Raw genomic sequence first — 22,533 nt, 5'->3', positions numbered from 1 at the left:
TCAAAAACCAACTTTTGTACTATCTTCGTTGCTGCAATTGCAGCATTTTTTTTTTTTTTTTTTTTGAGAAAAACATAGGAATGGGTTGATGGGCCTTTTTCTTTCTTTCTTTTTCCAGATTTATATTGGGCTTGACTTGGGCTTCTGGGAGGTTTTTCACTTGGGCTTTGGGGTAAAGGTTTTTTTTTTGTTTTTGGGGGAAATTTTGTTGGGTTAAAGACAAAGGAAATTTCTACTATTATATTCTTTTTTTCTAATTTTGAAAATTCCATTTTTTTCTTTTCTCTTTCCCTACAAAAATAAAATAAAATGAATATTTAAACAATGATATAAATAAAGACATGATAAAAATTAACAAATTTTTTGAAAAAAATTTGGTGTCTACATGGGTGTAAGTCCAGGATTCAAATCTCTCAACTTGCATTTTCTTATCCAAACTTCCTAAAAAATTTCACCGGAGGGTGCACAAGGCATCCATTTGGTCCAATGGTGGTTTAATCCCCTTTGGGTCTACCATTTCCCTTTAGTATAGAGTATGAATAAGAATAGAACAGAAATTATCATGTTAGGGGGAAAAAAAGGCTGTCTGAGATGAGAAGAGGGAGAATGATCTCCAAGAGCTTCTTGAAGCTTGTAAAGCCATGGCACAGAAGGATGATGGATTTGTCTACTACTATACTACTGAGGAAGATGGAAAAGCAGAAAACGCTTGGCTTATGGAGACTCCGTCCGTGCATTTTCAGCTTTTGGTGATGCTGTTGCATTTGACACCACTTATAGTTCAATTACTTGCAATCTGCTACTTGGGGTTTGGTTTGGCAAAAGCAATCATGGGAGAGCAATTTTGCTTGGCTGTGCTCTCTTACAAGATGAAACATTGCAGTCGTTCTCATAGGCCTTACAGGTTCGTAGTAAAGCCGTGATCTTTCACATTCTACTTCTTATCTCCCACTTATTGCTACTTTCATCTCTTTCTCGTACAGGTATTTAGTCATGCAACCTATTTCTAACCAAGTCTCAAACCAGAAAATGCATGGCAAATTTTTCTAAAAAATGTCCCACCTCCCATTTCCCGTCCTCTCAAAAGTGGTGGTGGGATAGCTTCTTTTTTTTTTGGGAAGAAAGTATTCCCTTAAAAGCATGGAATGGTTTTGACTGAATTCAGTTTTAACTCGCACATATTGTAACTGTCGTCTCTTTCTCATACAGGTATTTGGTCATGCGATCAGAAAATGGATTTTTTTTTTCAATGCGAGGACCCATTTTAATCATTCTCCCTCGTAATAAACTTTACCACTCGGAGCAAAGTGTATTGCATATAGCCTCAAATTCTTTTCCACAGGTTGAGCATAAAGTAACTCTTCTCAATACCATCACCTTGTGTGACTTCAACGCTCTGCACTTCCGTCTCTGTCTCTCTCTCTCTCTCTCTCTCTCTCTCTCTCTCTCAATTTTTGTAAATTCCTCTTTTGACATACATACAAGTACAAATCTTTTAGCAACAATTTTTCAGGTCAGGTTTACTTTTGCTTTCTTGGCAAACTCCATCTCAGCCTTGTAAAATTTCAAAAAACCCCCGCCCCAAGTCCTCTGTTTTCTTTTTCGGTAATTTCTGCTTGGATTGGTTTGTTATTTTGGCTTTATTTTTGGTTTTCCGTAAAAAAAAAAAAAAGAAAAAAAAACACTAAAGCATCTCAGGAAATGAAAGAGGCAGAAAACCCCAAAAAAAGAGTGTGGCGTTGGTTTCGGTGGAGAAAGATCTCAGGAGTAGGTACCAATGAAGGCAAAAAACTTTTGGGGAGGAAAGAGAGAGGAAGTAATGAAGGGATGCAGATAATATGGTGATGCTGAATAGGGTAGGAAGGAAGCGGTGATTCTGGGGGAAGTAGTACTTAAGGAAGAAGAGATGCTGATGATTGGGTTATCACGGAGAGTAGGAAGCAAATTTGGGATTGAGCGGGGGAGTAGAAAGTCTGAATGTGGGATCACTCGGTTTACATGTGGGACCGTAGACCACGTCTATGCAAGTTTTTGCCATGTTGAAAAAGGGCAAAATCGAAAATCCAAAATTGTACCTGGCCCCAATTGATAGAAAACGCAACCAAAAATAAAATAAAATAATACGAAATAAAGTACCGTAACTGCATATTAAAATCTATGGACACCAGAAAAGAGTGGCAGTGTGTGCGCTGATGTGTGAAATTCTGTGGAAAACAGGGGAAGACTTAATAAAACCAAAAATTAAGGGTCATAAATGAATAGCTGGATTTCCTGCTTCTACTTTAGACTGCATATATTTAGACGCTGAACGAACGAGAGTTGACGTTTTCAGAAAACAAATGAGTTGACCTAATTACACTCTATCACCCGACTCGAAGCCCTCTAAACATGCCCAAATTGCCCATTTTGACACCCACAAGTTGTAACATACACATGTTACGCAAGTAAAAAGACTTCCCATCTTGCATGATACAAAATGTTGCAGACTTGCCAGGAATTTCGATAGAACCTAACATTAGAAATAAGGGTAAAAAATGGTGTTAGCTACAGCAGGGGCACCACTCGAAGAGGTACACCAACTTATCTAAATAAGTTGTACATGAGGCCACAGATTCCCACCTGAGGAACCATGGTGGCAAAGCAGTTCAGAGATCAAACTGCATATCACTCAAAGCATTCTTTTCCCCCTCCAATATCAGGTAACCTAGATTATATATAATGTCCTGAGTTAAAGGCCTCAAAAACAAGAAAATGAATGTTCAGCGCCACAACATGTCTCGTGCAAAAAGAAACTATCAACAGGTTTCTGCTACTTCCCCTCACAACGCATCTAGGTGCCATTCTTGTGGAAAAGGTCAATAAGCTTTAACAATGTCTTTCGACTTTGCTTGCAAGGATTCTGTCAGTCTTCAAAGAGACTGAAGGGATTAACAGGTTCTGATTTTTTGGCAGTCAAATAGACCGAAAGAAACAAAACTATGGTCAGTGGGACACCATAGGTTGAGTCGGCTCCTGCTTCCTGAGGGCTTTCCCAATTTTCAAAAGCATACCTTACTGAATTTGTAGCCCGGACTATGGATAAAATGATAAATTGCTTAAGGCACTGCAATGCATGTACAAGATGGGTACGAGTTGAAGCTCTAAACTAGAGAGAATATGAACAGCAACACAATTAGCACATCAATGAAAAATCTTGATCAATCGAACATCTGGCCCTAACTAGCTGGTCAGAAGATTTTTACATGGATACCAAAAACAAATCCTTAATCACCAAATGACAGGGTTCATATGCACTACAGCCTTGGCGATATTGATTTTTATCAGTCTGAACTTACCAGATCACCTGCAAGGTAGATAAGCAAATCCAACTTGGTGGTGACTCCTAATAGCCTTGCCAAGTTCTTCACATGTTTTCATCCCGGTGCACACAGCTAGAAACAGTCTTCCGCTCATTCTAGTCCAATTGATAAGAAAATAACTAATGAGAAAGTTAATTAGTTAAACACAGACCCAAAAAGGCAAAATACAATAGCAGACAACAAACTAGGAAAGTTATAAGTTCCGCATTCTGTGCATCAAAAGCTGTCATGATGTAGATGGTAAGATGAGCAAATAAAGGGGAAACTTAACTACAATTCCGTTCACACCCTATATTGACCGAAACATATGCTGAAAATAGATCAGCAGTTGCACTAAAATCAAGAAATCAATTGAGCAATGCCTCCAAAAAAGATTGACACATAGTTTGCCACACGATAAATAAGAAACTAAATGAGGCTATTATGCTATTGAAATCTGTCAAACGTTTTTCAGAATTCACTTAATAAATGGGAGAAAACTACAAAGATGTCATACAAGGAAAAATCTCTAAGCTTATTAATAAGATATCTAAGTGGTGCCAAAGAGTTCCAACAGTAAAGTTCAGTGTAAGTCAAGTACAATGCACAACAGTTCTGTAGTCTGTAATATAAGGCTAGACAGCATGACTTAAAAAACAATTCTAGTGTAATTGCAGATGGAAACCAGATTTTTTTTTTTTTTGGGACATCAAAAACCTCTGCAATATGAAGCTAAAACTCCAACATTGTTAATATAACATGCTTCATTGTTTGCAGATTGGTTAACAACAGTAACAACAGTCTAATGTCATCTGAGAAAGGTTCAGGCAAAATTTGAACAGTGATTAAGAGAGTCAACAGAATTTTAAGCGGGACAGTGCTGTTTTGGGGTGGGGGCATTTGTTAGACTTGAGCCACATCAGGGGGAGTGTGAAGAAAACAGTGGAATACCTGGATTCAATTGTTACATTTCTGCTTTCAGTGTATAAAAGGCTCATGCCTTTCACGTTCTCTTTCAGCTTTTTGGATAACCTTAAGACTGCTATTGCTGGCATGTACTTGAAGGAGACATTCAATACCAGAGAGTTTCTAGCAATAGGCAGGAGAAAACATGGGCATAATTCTCTACACAAATTTGCATGAGATTTGGAGGAGGAAGTTCAGATGAAATAATTGCGGAGTTTAGAAAAATTGTGGAGAATGGAACGTTTGGAGATTAAGAGGATAGGTTTGAAACTCCATTCCTTCCTACTCCCATGCATGAATCCTACTATGGATCTCTGTTTATGAGCGGTTTAAAACAAGAGATTACACCAATGGTTAAACTGGTTAAAATCTACCACTTTGCGAGATACCAAGAAAGCTGTTTGAAACTGAATAGATCACTGAACTCTTGGTTCCTTCCCTAAGACTTTCACACTCCTCTTAAAAATGAACATCAACTAATTCTCATAAACGTCAACTAAAAAAGCCTGAACCCGGTCAAAACTCACCAGTCTCTCTTCTGAGCCCCAAAGAAAACCAGAGCAGAAACACAACCAAACTTCCAATAATTTCAGAAAAAAAATTACCCTACGAATTTCCAGGATAAAAGAGAGAAGGGACTCTCTGTCTCAAATGTGATGAACCCTACACTTTCAGGTATGTCTGTAAGAATGCCAACCTGAAATTCATATTGTCAGGAGGGGAGGATTTTGTGATTGCAGAAGAAGGAGAAGAGGGAAGTGATGGATACTGTGACTGTGGAGGGGAGTGATCAGGATACTCTGATGGAACATTCAGTTCATCCTCTAGCTGGGGTTGCTAAGCATAAGACGATTAGAGTTAACGGGAACATTCAAGTGAAGCCGTTGTCCATCTTAATAGACAATGAGAATAGTCATAGCTTAGTGGATGATGGTATAGTCAGGGAGATCAAATGGGAGGTAAGGAGTACCAGCCCACTGCCTGTTACAAATGCAAATGGAGGGAAACTACTCTCTAGTAGAGTATGCAGCTTTTTAAATTTTTAAAAATGTGTGATTATGAGTTTCAGCATGTGGTCATAACCTTGAAGTTAAGAGGAAGTGATATGGTGTTTGGAGTGGACTGATTGGCTAAGTACAGCTCCAATGCAGATAGGCTTCTAGCAGTTAAGAATGAAATTGGAGGAGGGTATGTTGACCAAAAATGAAGAGATTTTCCTGAAAAATGACAGCCAACCAAATGGTGTCGTTGTAGGGTGGGGTGGCGTTGTTAGACTCGAGCCACATCATGGACTCGTGTGAAAAGGACGGTGGACTACTTGGACCAGCGAGTTACACTACTGCTTTCAGTGTTCGATAAATTGCCTCAAAAAAATTTCTTTCTAGTACCAGATTTTTCGTCTCACGAAAAGCACTCCGCTAAAGATTGTCAGCTGAATCAAGCACTAATGCACAAAACTCCTACAGTCCACCGTATACGCACCACACATCATTAGCTAAAAGCAATTAAGCAAACACAAAAGAATTGAAACCAAACCCAGTTTGTATCGATCAAGTAGATGAAATGGCACAGGCATAATTTGACCGACACACAAGCACGAGACAGGATTCCAGAAAGGAGAAAGTTCAATTACCACAAGTGAGATTAATTGGCTTGCCATCTTCTCAACACTCCCAAAGAATCCTTTCTTGATTCCTCTGCGCTTCGCTTCTTCTCTGGATACAGTTAATTTCACCAACTCATTGTTTTCTCCCATTTCGAAGACGAAGGCTCTGTTGTCCTTGAGTTCAGAGACTGGTAGCGGGATCCCTTTCACATCTTCACTTTCAAGGGAAACCGTCCACTCCGGGTACTTTCGCACCACCTTCTGTATATGCTCCCAATGCTTGACAAATTCTGACGCACTGAAGGCGTAATGGTCCCCTGACTTAATTGTTTTTTCGTCGACGGCCTTCCGTACCCATTGCTTCAATTTCTCCTCATACCCCAGCCTCCACTCTGTGAAATTGACATCCTTACCAGAACGGTTGATAACAAGACAAAGAGCCTTGCCCATTCGACAACCAGAAATGCAGGTCGACTTGTAGCGATTTGTGATGAAGAAAGTAGAGGAATAGGATTTAGAGGAAGTCAGTTAGCCGGAGGGCGGCGGCGTTTCCTTAGATGCACTAGACTGATATGATGAAGAAAGTAGGGGAGCAGGATTTGAGAGGAAATTGGCTAGGGTATTTTCGTCTTAAACCATCAGAAAAGTTACTTTTTAACAAGTTGGAAGCGGGTGAAGTGCCAGCGCGAAATTATATGCGGCCGTTTTCAGTTTGCGTCCTCGTGTGACCAAAGTCAATTTGGCAGACACTTCAAGGGTTTCCCGTTAGCAAGTACGTGGTTACATCTAGGGATAATTTCAGAAACCTCCCTTGAGGTTTCATGAAATATCATCCAGCTCCCTTAAACTTTTCAAAATCTCACTTAGCACCCTTGAAGTGATAGTAGGGCCATATACTAATATCAAAGGTGATAAATTGTCAATAATACCTTCATATTTAAATTTTCTGAACTTGTTTTTCTTTCTCTAAATTTCCTACTTTTCTTTAACATTGTTTATACAAACATACATACATACATACATATATATATATATATAATTGAATTGCAAATGTCAATGAAATATAGAATTTAATCAATGAAATATTCAATGCATTTGGAGAAGAATAGTTGCAGGTTCTTTTTTTTTTCCTTTTTTTGGTGTTTCACAACTTTATTTATTTATTTATTCCTATTCATGTAGAGCGCAAGAGAAATAAAGTAATTGAAACTCCAAATAGTTTTTCAAATTCTGACTTTTTCTATAATAAAATTTTCATATTTCACACCCATAAAAAAAGTCTGTCTATTTTGAGTAAATTTTTTGTATGATATTGAAATTGAATTTCATCTATTACTAAGTTTTTTTTTACTCAAATGTATAATTTTACATTTTAATTACCTTCAATGCTACGAAGGGTTCTATTTGTAGAAATGATTTAAAAAATAGTATTTGCTTTTACTATCTCTTCCTACTGTAGAAGTGACTATTGGCTGTAACATAAAATCTTACCAATTTTTATCTCCTCACTTTTAAGATGGTTCCAATTTAGTACTTTTTTTCCTTGATTTGTAAAATGTTTATTTTTTTATAGTCTAAGGGTATTAAAGGCACTAAAATAATCCCTCTCCTCAAACATGAACTTTTTAATATTACTTTTGGTTAGAAGGGCTTCCAATATTACCAAAATGTCAATTCAAGGGGTTCTAAGTGAGATTTTGAAAACCTCAAGGGAGCTAGATGATATTTCATAAAACCTCAGGGGAGGTTTATGAAATTATCCATTACATCTATGCAGGAAAGTCCATTAGTGAGGGACTTAAGTCCCTCTTTGGACTGTAGGTGAGGGTTCAAATCTCACTTGCAGCGAAAAAAAATCTAAGAGTTATGCCATAATATTCCCTTAATGTAGTTGGGTCTGTATACTCACTAATCCCCTACCACAGCCTCCTTAGGCTCCCCCTCCCCCTCCCCCCTAAATTAGGATAGAATAGATTATACAAATGTATCGTTGCTAAAAAAAAAAAAAAAAAAAAGTCCACTTTTCTGCCTAGAGTGGGCAAAAGCAATGCAAGGTAGATGGGATTCTCCGTTTAATATATCTGTTCAATTTTTTTATTTAATACAAAATTATGTAGTTTTATTTATTAATTTTATTGATATGACAAATGGGTTTTAAATTATAAAAGGAAAAAGAAAGGGACAAAAATGTACCATAAAAATATAGGGCAATAACATAAATACAATATAAGGCAAAAAGGTAAAAGGTACGGATGATATATATAGCATTGCATGTACAAAAAACAAAAGCAAGTCAGAGTCAAATGGCGAAGATTCAAGTTCAAACGAAAGGAGCCGTCTTTCATCATTCAATTCAAAGAAGCATAAAAACGAAAAACTGACCTACCTCTGTGGTCGACAGAGGAGAACAATGGGTCAATAAAAAATAGGGCCAAAGAAGAAGTGAATTACAAAGCAGCCAAACGACTTGTAACATTGATCTTGAATCAAGGCAAAAATGAATGGCATAAGCGGAAAATAGGAAAACAACTAAGGCTAAAGCAATACCTCCAAAGAATTAACTCACCTATCTCCGTGGCCCACACAAAGACAGTAATGCGTCAAACAAAGTATGGACAAAAACAAATAAATTACAAAGCAACAAAGAACTATAACGTGTATCTTATCCCGGAATTCCAGGGTGGACAATCAAGTCAACGCCTTATATTAAGGCGTCTTTTGTAGTTGATCCTATGATTGGCAACCGGCTATGTCAGTCTGAAAAGGGCTGGCTGGACTGCGTGCGGTGCCGTCAAATCTTGGTGTTTTTGTGGTCCACAATACTCCGCATAAATACGCGCCAGTGGGGCGAAATGGCAGCACCAGGGAGCATAAATAAATCCAAGATTTCAGAAAATTTTTCATAGTTTCTCAAAATATTAAAAATTAGTTGCTTATGTCCTCGTAAAATGAAACCTTGCCACCAGGATTTTTAGAATTGTTTTATATCCTCTTGAAATGTTCCTTATGAATATTAGACTTTATCTATGCAATATTTTTTATAAAAATATAAGGATGCCTCTTCATGGCTTTTTTACTAATTTTGCCCCACTCAAGCATGCATAAACCTTTTCTGCTATCAACTATATATACAGATACAAAAATTTAAGTATTCATTATTAAAATTGTTAAACATCAAATAAGTATGATATTTAGTGGTCGATTATTTATATCGCTTTTGAAAAAGTAGGATAACTAAATATTGCAAGTAGAAAAAATGTTTTGAATTATATATTTAATTATGGAACGCTTGTTATAAATTAATAAACAAGTGAAGAAAATTATGATAATAGAATTGTAATTAATATTTATGGAAATTTGTACTCATGCTTAATTGTTACTTATTGCCAAAAGTAATGCATCAACATATAGAAACATATTACTGTATGTTATTACATTTAAATGTGCAATTATATCAAATCAAGTTCAAACGGTACACTACTAAAAAACTTGAAGTTGAACCGTAACTTGTTAAGCTGTTGAAAGTTGAGTTTGAATTTGAATCGAATTTATTTTATCTTACTTGAGTTCAATTAGATCGAGCACAATCAAGCTCAATTAATTGAGCTTAGTCAACCCAATAAAGTTTCATTAAACTCAATTCAGTTCAATTGAGTTTAGTCGAGCCCAATCAAGTTTAAGTAATACAAACTAATGTTTTATACATTTTTAAACAAAGGACATGATAGATATTTTATACTAATAAATATAAAATTATATATAAATATTGAAGTGTAATTGAGCTAGTTTATACTCGATAAATTTTCGAGACTCACATATTAGGTTTAAACTTGAGCTCTTCAAGTTAGTTGATCTATTTGAACTCAATCAGCGGGTACTTAAGCTTGCAAGTAATTCTATTGAGTTCGACTTATTTACACCTTTAATTACACCTAAAATGCCCATCATATTTTTTTTCAAAATTTTATGTTATAACCTATTTTTTTTTGTTTTTATAATAGTTAAATATCATGGGCAGTTAAAGAAACAATTCTAGTAAAAATACGTAGTGTGAAGTTTCATTTGGTTTGCCTCGCATTACATGTTGTAGAAATACAATTATATTTGGTATGAAAAATGAATAATCAATGATTTAATAATAGGCTTGTTAGAATAAAATTTTAAGTTTAAATAAAAGTAGGCATTTTAATGAATCAAATCTTATCTAAATCCAATTCAAACCCAACATGCTTGGTTAAAATTTCAATCCTTCTAGTTGTGCATACGAACAAGGTTGTCATTTCAATCCTTCTAGTTGTGCCGTTAGAATACTCTTTGTCTAGCTATCATTTCAATCCTGTGTCTATTATAAATATCTTGATGTCAGCATCAACATGTGTCCCTCTCAAGTTTATTCTCCATTTATGTGGAGTTGACTGAAGACTCCATAGAAGTCAGATCCGCATCCTATCTTGTCTTGTCTTCAATAAAGGGCAAAAACGAATTGCACAAGCGGAAAGTAGCCAACAACTAAGGCTAAAGCAACTGAGTTTGTTTGGATAAGAGTTTATTTGGATGATTTATTTGAAATATTTACTGTAGCACTTTTATGATGTGATGTATGTGAGATAAAAAAATGATTGAGAAGATAAAAAGGTGATTGAGATTTGTGAAAACAAATTTTGCAAATCAAATTATCTTTGTCCAAACAAATTCAGTGTCTCCAAATCTATGGCACCGAGCAAATGGACCATAATGGGACAAACAAATCAACAGATGGCCAAATAACCAATTGAGACACTCATTTACTGTTCATTCAGGTAACTCCCACTTTTATATAGTGTAGATAGCTTTCTTTTCGTAAGTTAATCAACGACTTCCTTGCTATTGGTAGTGGCTTTTCCCTGCATTTTTAGTTCCTGGCATGCTTTCCCTTTTCTTTCTTTAGTTTCATTGAATATGGTTTTCTGGTTCTGCTCCCTCATTTGTTATTATCATATGCATTGTTTTTCATCTTCTCTTACTCCGCATTCAGTAAGTTATTATCGTTATTATGCCTTCTACATTCAGTAAGTTATTATTTACCCTCATGATTTGAGCTTTCAGAGGGGAATTCCACAGTATAGCTCCATATTCTTTCGCTCTTCTTTCTTATAATTTGTTTGACATTTAGCGTTGAGCAATCTTTCTATAGTTGTATAGCATATGAGTGCATACTTTCACGATTCTTGCCTTTACTTTCAAAGTATATAGCTATTATAGAGTTAGCTTAAAGAGTGTTTGCTTGTATTTTTGTTTTCCCATATGCTTCTGCTTGCAAGAAAGTGCTAGAGGTGGAAATGAGTCGAATTGATTCCTAACAGTGCTATACTTAAACTCGACATCGACTTGATATAGCACTGCTCGAGATTGAACTCGACTCAATCAAGTTTGAAATTCTATGGATCAAGCTAGATTCACTAACGTTTCTGAGATGCTCGAGTTCGATTCATTTGGGCTCGAGCGAACTCAAACCCAATTGAGTTGGAACTCGAGCTCGATGTATTGAACTCGATTAGAAAATGAGGTATTTTGGGAATTTACAAGAACTTAATACCTATATCGATAAGATTCAACGAGCTATCGACCTTAATTAAAAATGATCAAAACTCGAGTTGTTTGGCTAAATGAGCTGCTCGAGATCGACTCGAACTCTATCAACGCTGAGTTGAGTAGATCCTTTGATTGATTAACTTATGAGCAGCTCATGAGTTATTCGGTTCGTTTGCACCCCTAGGAAGAACCGTCTGAAAGAAAATAACGGTTGAATGGATGTAATCTGGTTTTTATGGAGTGATTGTTCCACCATGGTTTAATCTTGTAATATGTCACTGTATAAATTTTGCTATTAGAGTTGTTACTCTGCAGTCCGTACTGATCCACCATCTCTGTCAAATTGTCTGATTACTCCTTATTAAGGCTATAGATCTTGTCCAAGGTATTTATGTGTTATCTCTTGTATCTTATACATCTTTTAATGATTAGTAAGCTTTCATTAGTGTGCTTCTTGTGTTCATTTTACCTCCTTTATTTACCTTTTTATCACTATGCTGTTTGACCTTGACCTTTCATGTCCCTTTTATAACTATCATGGCTGTTAATTCAAGCATATGCTACAGGTGCTTAATATTTACTTTTGGTACAAAAATACATGCACAATCTTAATATATATATATATATATATATGAAAATATGTGGAAAAAAGAGGAGAATTAACATATAAACAAATATTGAACAATTTATTAACTTAAATCTCAATAATAACAATATCAAGTGGTAACCTTTCGCTCCTGATAACTCACAAATCTCAACTATGAGGGTTTTTCTCAAACTCACTCTCAAAACTCAACACAATTCAACTCTTTTTTCAAGCAAAAACTTATTATACTGTTAGTATTTATAACAGAGTTATTATCACTTTACCCCTCCAACTTTTAAAGCTATTTTCAGTTTACCATCTAATATTATTTTTTAGTCAATTTATTCATTTCCATTAGCCAGCTCAGTAAGTTGACTGAAAAGTTGGTCATGTGACTTTTTCTGTATTGTTACTAAATTTTAGGACAAAAATACCCTTAACCCTTTTTTCTTCTCTTTTTTGCTCATAACATTTGCAAGTGTCTTGATTTATTTTAACTCCTTTTCTATTAAAATGATATCCAGCCTTTTTTTTATTCTCTTTTTTTCCTAAACCATTCACTCATCCCTTAATTTTTTAATTCCTTTTCTCTTTATTTCTTGTTTCTTCTTTTAATTTCTTGACTACTTTAGTTACAAGGTTATATTATGAAATTTTTCTAGACTTATCTAAACTTTTTCGTAAGTATAAAAAAATTATCTGAACTTTTTGGTACGTCTAAACTTTTTATTTTCTTATGTAATGTGTCTTTTTCCCGCTTAGTGCAACTTTAGAACAAATGGGCATTGTTGTCATTAACTATTATTTTAGAGTACATATGTCCTTTCATTTAAATCATATAACGCTGTTTGTTTTGACCGTTAGTTTTGAAAGTAAACCAACTAAAAAATAACATTAGAAGTAAATTAATAGTAGCTATAAAGGTTAAGGGAGTAAAGTGATAATAACCCTTTATAGGAGGCTGAACTTCCTAATAACTAGTTTCCAAATGGACAAAGGAATCAATCACACAATCGGATTCCAGCTACAACTGTTCACCGCATCAAGCTTTATGGAAACAAGGCTGAACCAAAAAAGAATTGGAATATTCCCGGATCAAATAATTTAGAAACAACTAATTTAATACTATACTTACTGACGGGAAACCTTTGAAGTGTCTGCCAAATTGACTTTGGTCACACGTGGACACAAATTAAAAACGGCCGCATATAATTTCGCGCTAGCACTTCACCCGCTTCCAACTTATTAGTAAAAAGTAACTTTTCTGATGGTTTAAGACGAAAATACCCTACCCAATTTCCTGTCAAATCCTGCTCCTCTACTTTCTTCATCATATCAGTCTAGTGCATCTAAGGAAACGCCACCGCTCTCCGGCTAACTGACTTCCTCTAAACCCTATTCCTCTACTTTCTTCATCACAAATCGCTACAAGTCGACCTGCATTTCTGGTTGTCGAATGGGCAAGGCTCTTTGTCTTGTTATCAACCGTTCTGGTAAGGATGTCAATTTCACAGAGTGGAGGCTGGGGTATGAGGAGAAATTGAAGCAATGGGTACGGAAGGCCGTCGACGAAAAAACAATTAAGTCAGGGGACCATTACGCCTTCAGTGCGTCAGAATTTGTCAAGCATTGGGAGCATATACAGAAGGTGGTGCGAAAGTACCCGGAGTGGACGGTTTCCCTTGAAAGTGAAGATGTGAAAGGGATCCCGCTACCAGTCTCTGAACTCAAGGACAACAGAGCCTTCGTCTTCGAAATGGGAGAAAACAATGAGTTGGTGAAATTAACTGTATCCAGAGAAGAAGCGAAGCGCAGAGGAATCAAGAAAGGATTCTTTGGGAGTGTTGAGAAGATGGCAAGCCAATTAATCTCACTTGTGGTAATTGAACTTTCTCCTTTCTGGAATCCTGTCTCGTGCTTGTGTGTCGGTCAAATTATGCCGGTGCCATTTCATCTACTTGATCGATACAAACTGGGTTTGGTTTCAATTCTTTTGTGTTTGCTTAATTGCTTTTAGCTAATGATGTGTGGTGCGTATACGGTGGACTGCAGGAGTTTTGTGCATTAGTGCTTGATTCAGCTGACAATCTTTAGCGGAGTGCTTTTCGTGAGACGAAAAATCTGGTACTAGAAAGAAATTTTTTTGAGGCAATTTATCGAACACTGAAAGCAGTAGTGTAACTCGCTGGTCCAAGTAGTCCACCGTCCTTTTCACACGAGTCCATGATGTGGCTCGAGTCTAACAACGCCACCCCACCCTACAACGACACCATTTGGTTGGCTGTCATTTTTCAGGAAAATCTCTTCATTTTTGGTCAACATACCCTCCTCCAATTTCATTCTTAACTGCTAGAAGCCTATCTGCATTGGAGCTGTACTTAGCCAATCAGTCCACTCCAAACACCATATCACTTCCTCTTAACTTCAAGGTTATGACCACATGCTGAAACTCATAATCACACATTTTTAAAAATTTAAAAAGCTGCATACTCTACTAGAGAGTAGTTTCCCTCCATTTGCATTTGTAACAGGCAGTGGGCTGGTACTCCTTACCTCCCATTTGATCTCCCTGACTATACCATCATCCACTAAGCTATGACTATTCTCATTGTCTATTAAGATGGACAACGGCTTCACTTGAATGTTCCCGTTAACTCTAATCGTCTTATGCTTAGCAACCCCAGCTAGAGGATGAACTGAATGTTCCATCAGAGTATCCTGATCACTCCCCTCCACAGTCACAGTATCCATCACTTCCCTCTTCTTCTTCTGCAATCACAAAATCCTTCCCTCCTGACAATATGAATTTCAGGTTGGCATTCTTACAGACATACCTGAAAGTGTAGGGTTCATCACATTTGAGACAGAGAGTCCCTTCTCTCTTTTATCCTGGAAATTCGTAGGGTAATTTTTTTTCTGAAATTATTGGAAGTTTGGTTGTGTTTCTGCTCTGGTTTTCTTTGGGGCTCAGAAGAGAAACTGGTGAGTTTTGACTGGGTTCAGGCTTTTTTAGTTGACGTATTATGAGAATTAGTTTATGTCCATTTTTAAGAAAAGTGTGAAAGTCTTAGGGAAGGAACCAAGAGTTCAGTGATCTATTCAGTTTCAAACAGCTTTCTTGGTATCTTGCAAAGTGGTAGATTTTAACCAGTTTGACCATACGTGTAATCTCTACTTTTAGACCACTCATAAACAGAGATCCATAGGAGGATTCATGCATGGGAGTAGGGAAGGAATTACTAAAGCTTTTGGAGTTTCAAACTTATCCTCTTAATCTCCAAAAGTTCTGTTTTGCACAATTTTTCTAAACTCCACAATTATTTCATCTGGACTTCCTCCTCCAAATCTTATGCAAATTTGTGTAAAGAATTATGCCCACATTATCTCCTGCCTATTGCTAGAAACTCCCTGGTCAGAAAGGTTATCCAAAAAGCTGAAAGAGAACATGAAAGGCATGAGCCTTTTATACACTGAAAGCAGAAATGTAGCAAATGAATCCAGGTGGTCCACTGTCTTCTTCACACGTCCCCTGATGTGGCTCAAGTCTAACAAATGCCTGCACTTCAAAACGGCACTGTCCTGCTTAAAATTCTGTTAACTCTCTTAATCACCATTCAAATTTTGCCTGAACCTTTCTCAGATGACATTAGACTGATGTTACTGTTGCTAACCAATCTGCAAACGATGAAGTATATTACAATAACAATGTTGGTGTTTTAGCTTCATATTGCAGAGGTTTTTCATGTCCCAAAAAAAAAAATCTGGTTTCAATCTGCAATTACAGTAGAATTGTTTTGCATTGTACTTGATTTATGCTGGACTCTATGGTTGGAACTTTTTGGCACCACTTAGATATCTTATTAATAAGCTTAGAGTTTTTGCCTTGTATGACATCTTTGTAGTTTTCTCCCATTATTAAGTGAATTCTGAAAAACGTTTGACAGATTTCAATAGCATAATAGCCTCATTTAGTTTCTTATTTATTGTGTGGCAAACTATGCATCAATCTTTTTTGGAGGCATTACTCGATTAATTTCTTGATTTTAGTGCACCTGCTGATGTAATTTCAGGATATGTTTTGGTTAATATAGGGTGTGAACAGAATTGTGGTTAAGTTTCCCCTTTATTTGCTCATCTTACTGTCGACATCATGACAGCTTTTGATGCACAGAATGTGGAACTTATGACTTTTCTAGTTTGTCGTCTGCCATTTTATTTTGCCTTTTTGGGTCTGTATTTTACTAATTAACTTTCTCATTGGTTATTTTCTTATCAATTGGACTAGAACGAGCGGAATAACATGTGAAGAACTTGGCAAGGCTATTAGGAGTCAGCACCAAGTTGGATTTGCTTATCTACCTTGCAAGTGATCTGGTAAGTTCAGACCGATAAAAATCAATATCGCCAAGGCTGTAGTGCATATGAACCCTGTCATTTGGTGATTAGGGATTTGTTTTTGGTATCCATGTAAAAATCTTCTGACCAGCTAGTTAGGGCCAGATGTTCGATTGATCAAGTTTTTTCGTTGATATGCTAATTGTATTGTTGTTCCTATTCTCTCTAGTTTAGAGCTTCACCTCGTACCCGTCTTGTACATGCATTCCAGTGCCTTAAGCAATTTGTCATTTTATCCATAGTCTGGGCTGCAAATTCAGTAAGGTAAGCTTTTGAAAATTGGGAAAGCCCTCAGGAAGTAGGAGCCAACTCAACCTATGGTGTCTCACTTTTCCCACTGTCCATAGTTTTGTTTCTTTCGGCCCATTTGACTGCCAAAAAATCAGAACCTGTTAATCTCTTCAGTCTCTTTGAAGACTGACAGAATCCTTGCAAGCTAAGTCGAAAGACACTGTTAAAGCTTAATGACCTTTTCCACAAGAATGGCACCTAGATGCGTTGTGAGGGGACGCAGCAGAAACCTGTTGATAGCTTCTTTTTGCACGAAATATGTTGTATTGCTGAACATTCATTTTCTTGTTTTTGAGGCCTTTAACTTAGGACACTATATAGAATCTAGGTTACCTGATATTGGAGCGGGAAAAGAATGCTTTGAATGATATGCAGTTTGATCTCTGAACTGCCTTGTCACCATGGTTACTCAGGTGGGAATCTGTGGCCTCATGTATAAGTAATTTAGATAAGTTGGTGTCCCTCTTGCGATTGATGCCCCTGCTGCAGCTAACACCATTTTTTACCCTTATTTCTAATATTAGGTTCTTTCAAAATTCCTGGCAAGTCTGCAACATTTGTATCATGGAAGATGGGAAGTCTTTTTACTTGCGTAACATGTGTATGTTACAACTTGTGGGTGTCAAAATGGGCAATTTGGACATGTTTTGGGCATGTTTGGAGGGCTTGTAGTTGGGTGATAGTGTAATTAGGTGAACTCATTTGTTTTAAGACGTCAACCCATTCATTCAGTGTCTAAATATATGCGGTCTAACGTAGGAGCAGGAAATCCAGCTATTCATTTATGACCCTAATTTTTAGTTTTACTTCTTTTCCACAATTTCACACATTAGCACACACACTGCCATCTTTCTGTTGTCCATATATTTTAATATCCAGTTAAGGTATTTTATTTTATTTTATTTTTTGTTGCATTTTCTATCAATTGGGACAAGGTACAATTTTGGGTTTTCGTACATTTATGCTCAACTTGTGGAACAGAATTTGAGGCTATATGCAGTACATTTTGCTTTGATTGCTGAAGTTTATTACGAGGGAGAATGATCAACATGGGTCCTCATTGAAAAAAAAAAAATCCATTTTTAGTGTCTGACATACAAAACGATGCAAAAATAGTCCCTCGTATGTAAAAAATCCACCAATTCAGTTTCGAAGTCTATTTCTGATGAAGGAATCGGAGTAATGCTTCCTTCGAAAAACGGCTATCCCACCCCCACTTTTGAGAGGACGGGAAATGGGAGCTGGGACATTTTTGAGAAAAATATGCCATGCATTTTCTGGTTGGAGACTTGGTCAAAAATAGGTTGCATGACCAAATACCTGTACAAGAAAGAGACGACAGTAACCGTAAGTGCGAGGTAAGAAGTAGAACATGAAAGATCAAGGCTTCACTATGAACCTGTAAGGGCCCAAGAGAACGACTGTGATGTTTCATCTCGTAAGAGAGGACAGCCGAGCAAAATTGCTCCCATGATTGATTATGCCAAACCAAACCCCAAGTTGCTGATTGTAAGTAATTGAACGATAAGTGGTGTCAAATGTAACAACATCGCCAAAAACTGAAAATGCACGGACGGTGATACGAATCCCGTTGATGACGAGGATCGCGACAACAAACCTTGGACCGATGGTGATATTCACAGGTTTGAATTAAGTGAAATTTTTTATTTCAGAACCCTCTAATCCCTTTGATCGCAAATCTTCTTGACCTACAATCAAATGAATTAGCGAACCCTAGGAATTTGTTAGAAGACACAACAATCAAGAATGTAATTTTTGATTGATTAGCCAAATATGAACACTAGACGATTCTAGATGTTCAATGGAAGCTTGTAGAGCCAAAGAAAGAAATCCCTCAAAAACGATATTCTCAAATTATCGTATTCTGACATTGAAAGAGGAAAAATGATGTTTTAATGTTTTGACACAAATGTACCCAAACATGAGTTTAACAAACTTGGGCCTAACAACCTAGGCTTAACAACTAAGTGGATCTTAACATGTGGCCCAAAATCCTCGAAACTAAAAACGGATCCAAGTTTATGATTGGATTGTTTTATTTAGCTATTAAGTATGTCCAAAATAACAACTAATTAACAATTAACATTCGACCTTTCAAGAATCATCTTCATCTCTGGCTTGGAGCAAGGTAACGAGATTGGATTCCATATTTGGTGCTCCAATTGATTGTTGGACAATGCAAACCAGGGCTGGAAGTGACTTATTGAGGTGCTTGGCTTGAGCTCACATCATTGGACCCACCGGAACAATCATTGACCCAACTTGAGTATTCGGATCGACTTGGACAGCCTTGGATACTCCATCAAATGGAGTCTCCATAAGCCCGTGCAATATTTTCTACTCCTCAATAGTATAGTTATAGACAAATCCATCATCCTACTGTGCCATGGCATTACAAGCCTCAAGATGCTCTTGGAGATCATTCTCCCTCGTCTCATCTCAGACAGCCTTTCTTTTTCCCCCAACACAATAATTTCCGTTCTACTCTTATTTTTTTTCCCCCTCAACATGATAATTTCCGTTCTACTCTTACTCCTACTCTTACTTTACATAAAAGGGAAAGGACGAACCCAAAGGAGTCAATAGAGACCCGGAGGGGATTGAACCGCCACCGAACTAGACTGGTGCCTCGTGCACCCATTAGTGAAAATTTCTAGGGAAGCCTGGATAGGAAAATGTAAGTCGAGAGATTTGATCTCTCGACCTACACCCAAGGGGGGATTTAATTCCCTCCTTAGTAGAGGTGTTCATCAGCTGGTAATCGAGAATTCAACAAAATTTTTTTTAGGGATTTAATAATAAGTTTGTCAAGATAAATATTTGATTACTGTCCAAACTTTAGTTTGATAAATTGGAGGGGAGAGGGCCTTGGTTCAAGCTTAGGAATTGGAGTAATTGGAATCACATCCAAAAATTCAGTATGAAATTTGATCAAGCGTATCATTACAATGACTAGTGTTTGGTATATATTTATAAGATTTTGGAATCAACTTATTTTTTATTTTATTTTATTTATTTTTTTCTTCTTTCCCTTTTCCTACTTCCTTCTTCCCAACTTTTACGTACTCATGCTTCACCAAATTCTCTTGAACCTCAACCTAACCATCACCAATCAACCTTGCAATCTATAGAACTTGGGAGAGCAACTGACAAGAGGTGAGAGAAAGGCTTACACAAAAAGAAAAAAAATAGAGAGGAGAGAGAACTAGATGGAGAGGAGCGGCTGCCATGGAGTATTAGAGAAGAGAGGAAGAGAGTGAAAAGAGAAGAAAAGGGAAAGTGAGAGAGAGATTAACAAGAAAGGAGAGAAAGAACTAAATAGGTTGGGGCTGCTGCCATGGAGGGTCGGAGGAGAGAGTGAAGAGAGAAGGAAGAGAGAAAATGATGATAATGAAATGGATACGGGATGAGAGAGAAGATGAAAGAGGAAATCTGATGGTAAGGTGCTACCATGAAGGTTGGGTCGACATGATAGAGTGATGAAAATGATATGTTTTCTTTTCTTTTTTGAAGTCTTCAAGTCAAATTGTGTCAAATTTGGGAGTCCACCAAAACCCCACAATTTGTTAGAGATTGAGAATTTTCAAATTTTAATGATTCACTCTAAGATTCTAAATCCAATACATGTAATCCAAATAGAAAGAATTGGAATCATTTCAATTCCTGATTCCGATCTCTTTTTGCCAAACGGCACCTGGATTTTGGTCGGAGAACTGGTAGTTTGGTAACATCCGAAATTCTAAATGTCGATAGTAAACTAAAATATTTCAATTTTCTACAAAAATATTATTACACCAAAATAATATTGCATATGTTTTTTCAGCTTTTCACTAAAAAAAAACACCAGCACATGATCAGTCATCAACTCATAATAACATTAAGTAAACAAAAAGTAGCAAGTCAACATTGCATCTTGTCATTTCCCCAATACAAACTCCAATCAATCCGTAATGCAGTAAACTAATACTAAACCAATTCCGTAATGCAGTAAACCAATACTAAATGTCAAATAGTTAGTGGTTAGTACACAGAGCAGTTTTTTTTTTTTTTTTTTTGTCGAAACGATAGATGTCCTATAACCTAATCAAGCCTAGTCTAAGGGGAAGGGGAAGGGTTCGATGTGAGTACAAACTCCATCGATGAAGGTCAATTAAGACCGCCACAAATTGTGGCAAATTTGTGGGAGGCAGGGATTGAACCCCTGACCTCCAGCATCACCTTTAATGGTGACGACCACTGGACCAAATGGCCAGTGGCTAGTACACAGAGCAGTTAAATAGTCAATAGTTAAACTAATCAATGAGTTTGTCAGTAGTAATATGTAGTCATCAACTACTGGTTAAGTTATAATTAGTTACTATTTACTAATTAGTACTTAGTAATATGTATGGATATAACTAATATATATATATATGTGTATATATTGTAAAAATTTTAAAAATTCAGCCAGTAATCGGTAATTCAATAACATATTTTTAATATCCGTTTCTTGACCGTTTTACTAAATATTAAAATTCGATATGTTTCAGTTTTGCCTAATTCCGTTTTACTGAAATCTGAAATCCAATTTAGATTGGATCAACCGATTTTTCAGTCTTTTCCAAATACACCCCTACTCCCTGGTGGCCAACTCAGCTAACCTGAGTTCCCTCTTCTCAGACAGCATAGCATCATTTTCTTGAACTGTCTTTTTACATGTCCTGACACAATTCCTTACATCTTTTTCAATAAAAGGCAATTGATTTGGTTGAACACCATTTTCTAACTCCAGCACCTTTTCTATTCGATTCACGGGAAATCCAGCCTTAGAGAGTAGAAGGATGCGCTCTTGGTCTGCCTCTTGAATTTTTCAGTGGGTAGGAAGTAGCTGCACCGAGAGACTGAGAGACACCTTCCATTAGCTCGTGGTTATGAACATTACTGAACTGAGAGACATACCATTGAGCTTGGCCATCTACAACCTCCTTCGTTAGCTACACTTTTGCATAACAACCACACAGTACTGATTTTCGATCCAGTGGATGCTCCACATTGGCTTTCTTCCTTGACTGATTAAATCCTGAACGGTAACAAACAAAATCCCTGAATTTTGGCTTTCTGTTGGACAGGCTTTCCTGATTGAGAACCCATTCTTTCGAGCAAAGTTGCTATAACATTCAAAAGCTTCATCATCACTTCGAAATATCTAGCCAACATAAGGAGTAAAAACAACTTCATTCAACGAAGAAATTGTTGTTTCATTCTTCATGAATGTGATCCAACAGTTGGTTGGTCATCTCCTTTGTACTTAATAATATGGCACTTCCAATCTCCACAAGGGCATTGCGCCGTCTAATCCATATATTATTCAATGTCTTCACAGCCATAGTTAAGAGGGAAATCTATATATAAATATAATATCAGAAATCCCAAGTCTGCCACCTTGAGCCCTTAAACCTCTGAATCTTGAGAAGCCAAATTTCTTGATTCTTAGCACAATACCACAACTAGAATTACTTCAGCATGGAAGTTAAACTGCCAGCTGCTCATTTACAGAGAGCTCAACATGTAAGAAAGAAAGCCCAAATTATTTCAATTGACTACACAAAATTGCAGAGATGTCAAACAGCTACAAAATATTTATCAAAAAAAAAAAAAAATCACAAACACATACATTTCAGCTACAGTACAAACAGCAATAATTCAAAGAAAAAGCACTTAATTACCACCCCAGTTTTCTTTATATCATTCCTTCTAAAACGATAACTGTAATGTGGTGT

General features: G+C 36.7%; 1 protein-coding gene and 1 long non-coding RNA gene across 2 annotated transcripts; one reads left to right on the top strand and one right to left on the bottom strand.

Annotated features, from left to right (window-relative positions):
- Positions 1-3,073: 3,073 nt before the first annotated feature.
- LOC113722740 (uncharacterized) lies at positions 3,074-6,550 on the bottom strand. The gene is made up of 2 exons (XM_072048318.1): positions 5,938-6,550; positions 3,074-3,454 (listed from the first exon to the last, which is right to left on the bottom strand). The coding sequence occupies exons 1-2, from the start codon at positions 6,358-6,360 to the stop codon at positions 3,404-3,406; spliced, it is 474 nt and encodes a 157-aa protein (XP_071904419.1). The 5' UTR covers positions 6,361-6,550; the 3' UTR covers positions 3,074-3,403.
- A 6,849-nt stretch (positions 6,551-13,399) lies between these two features.
- On the top strand, positions 13,400-16,621 carry LOC113722742 (uncharacterized). Its single transcript, XR_003456814.2, has 2 exons — positions 13,400-13,946; positions 16,353-16,621. It is a non-coding gene; the product is annotated as an uncharacterized lncRNA (long non-coding RNA).
- Positions 16,622-22,533: the final 5,912 nt, after the last annotated feature.

The sequence above is a fragment of the Coffea arabica genome, chromosome 5e (genome assembly GCF_036785885.1).
Source record: "Coffea arabica cultivar ET-39 chromosome 5e, Coffea Arabica ET-39 HiFi, whole genome shotgun sequence".
In the NCBI taxonomy this organism is placed as follows: domain Eukaryota; kingdom Viridiplantae; phylum Streptophyta; class Magnoliopsida; order Gentianales; family Rubiaceae; genus Coffea; species Coffea arabica.
Note: the sequence above shows the minus strand (reverse complement) of the source record. Positions and strands in the feature narration are given on the sequence as shown.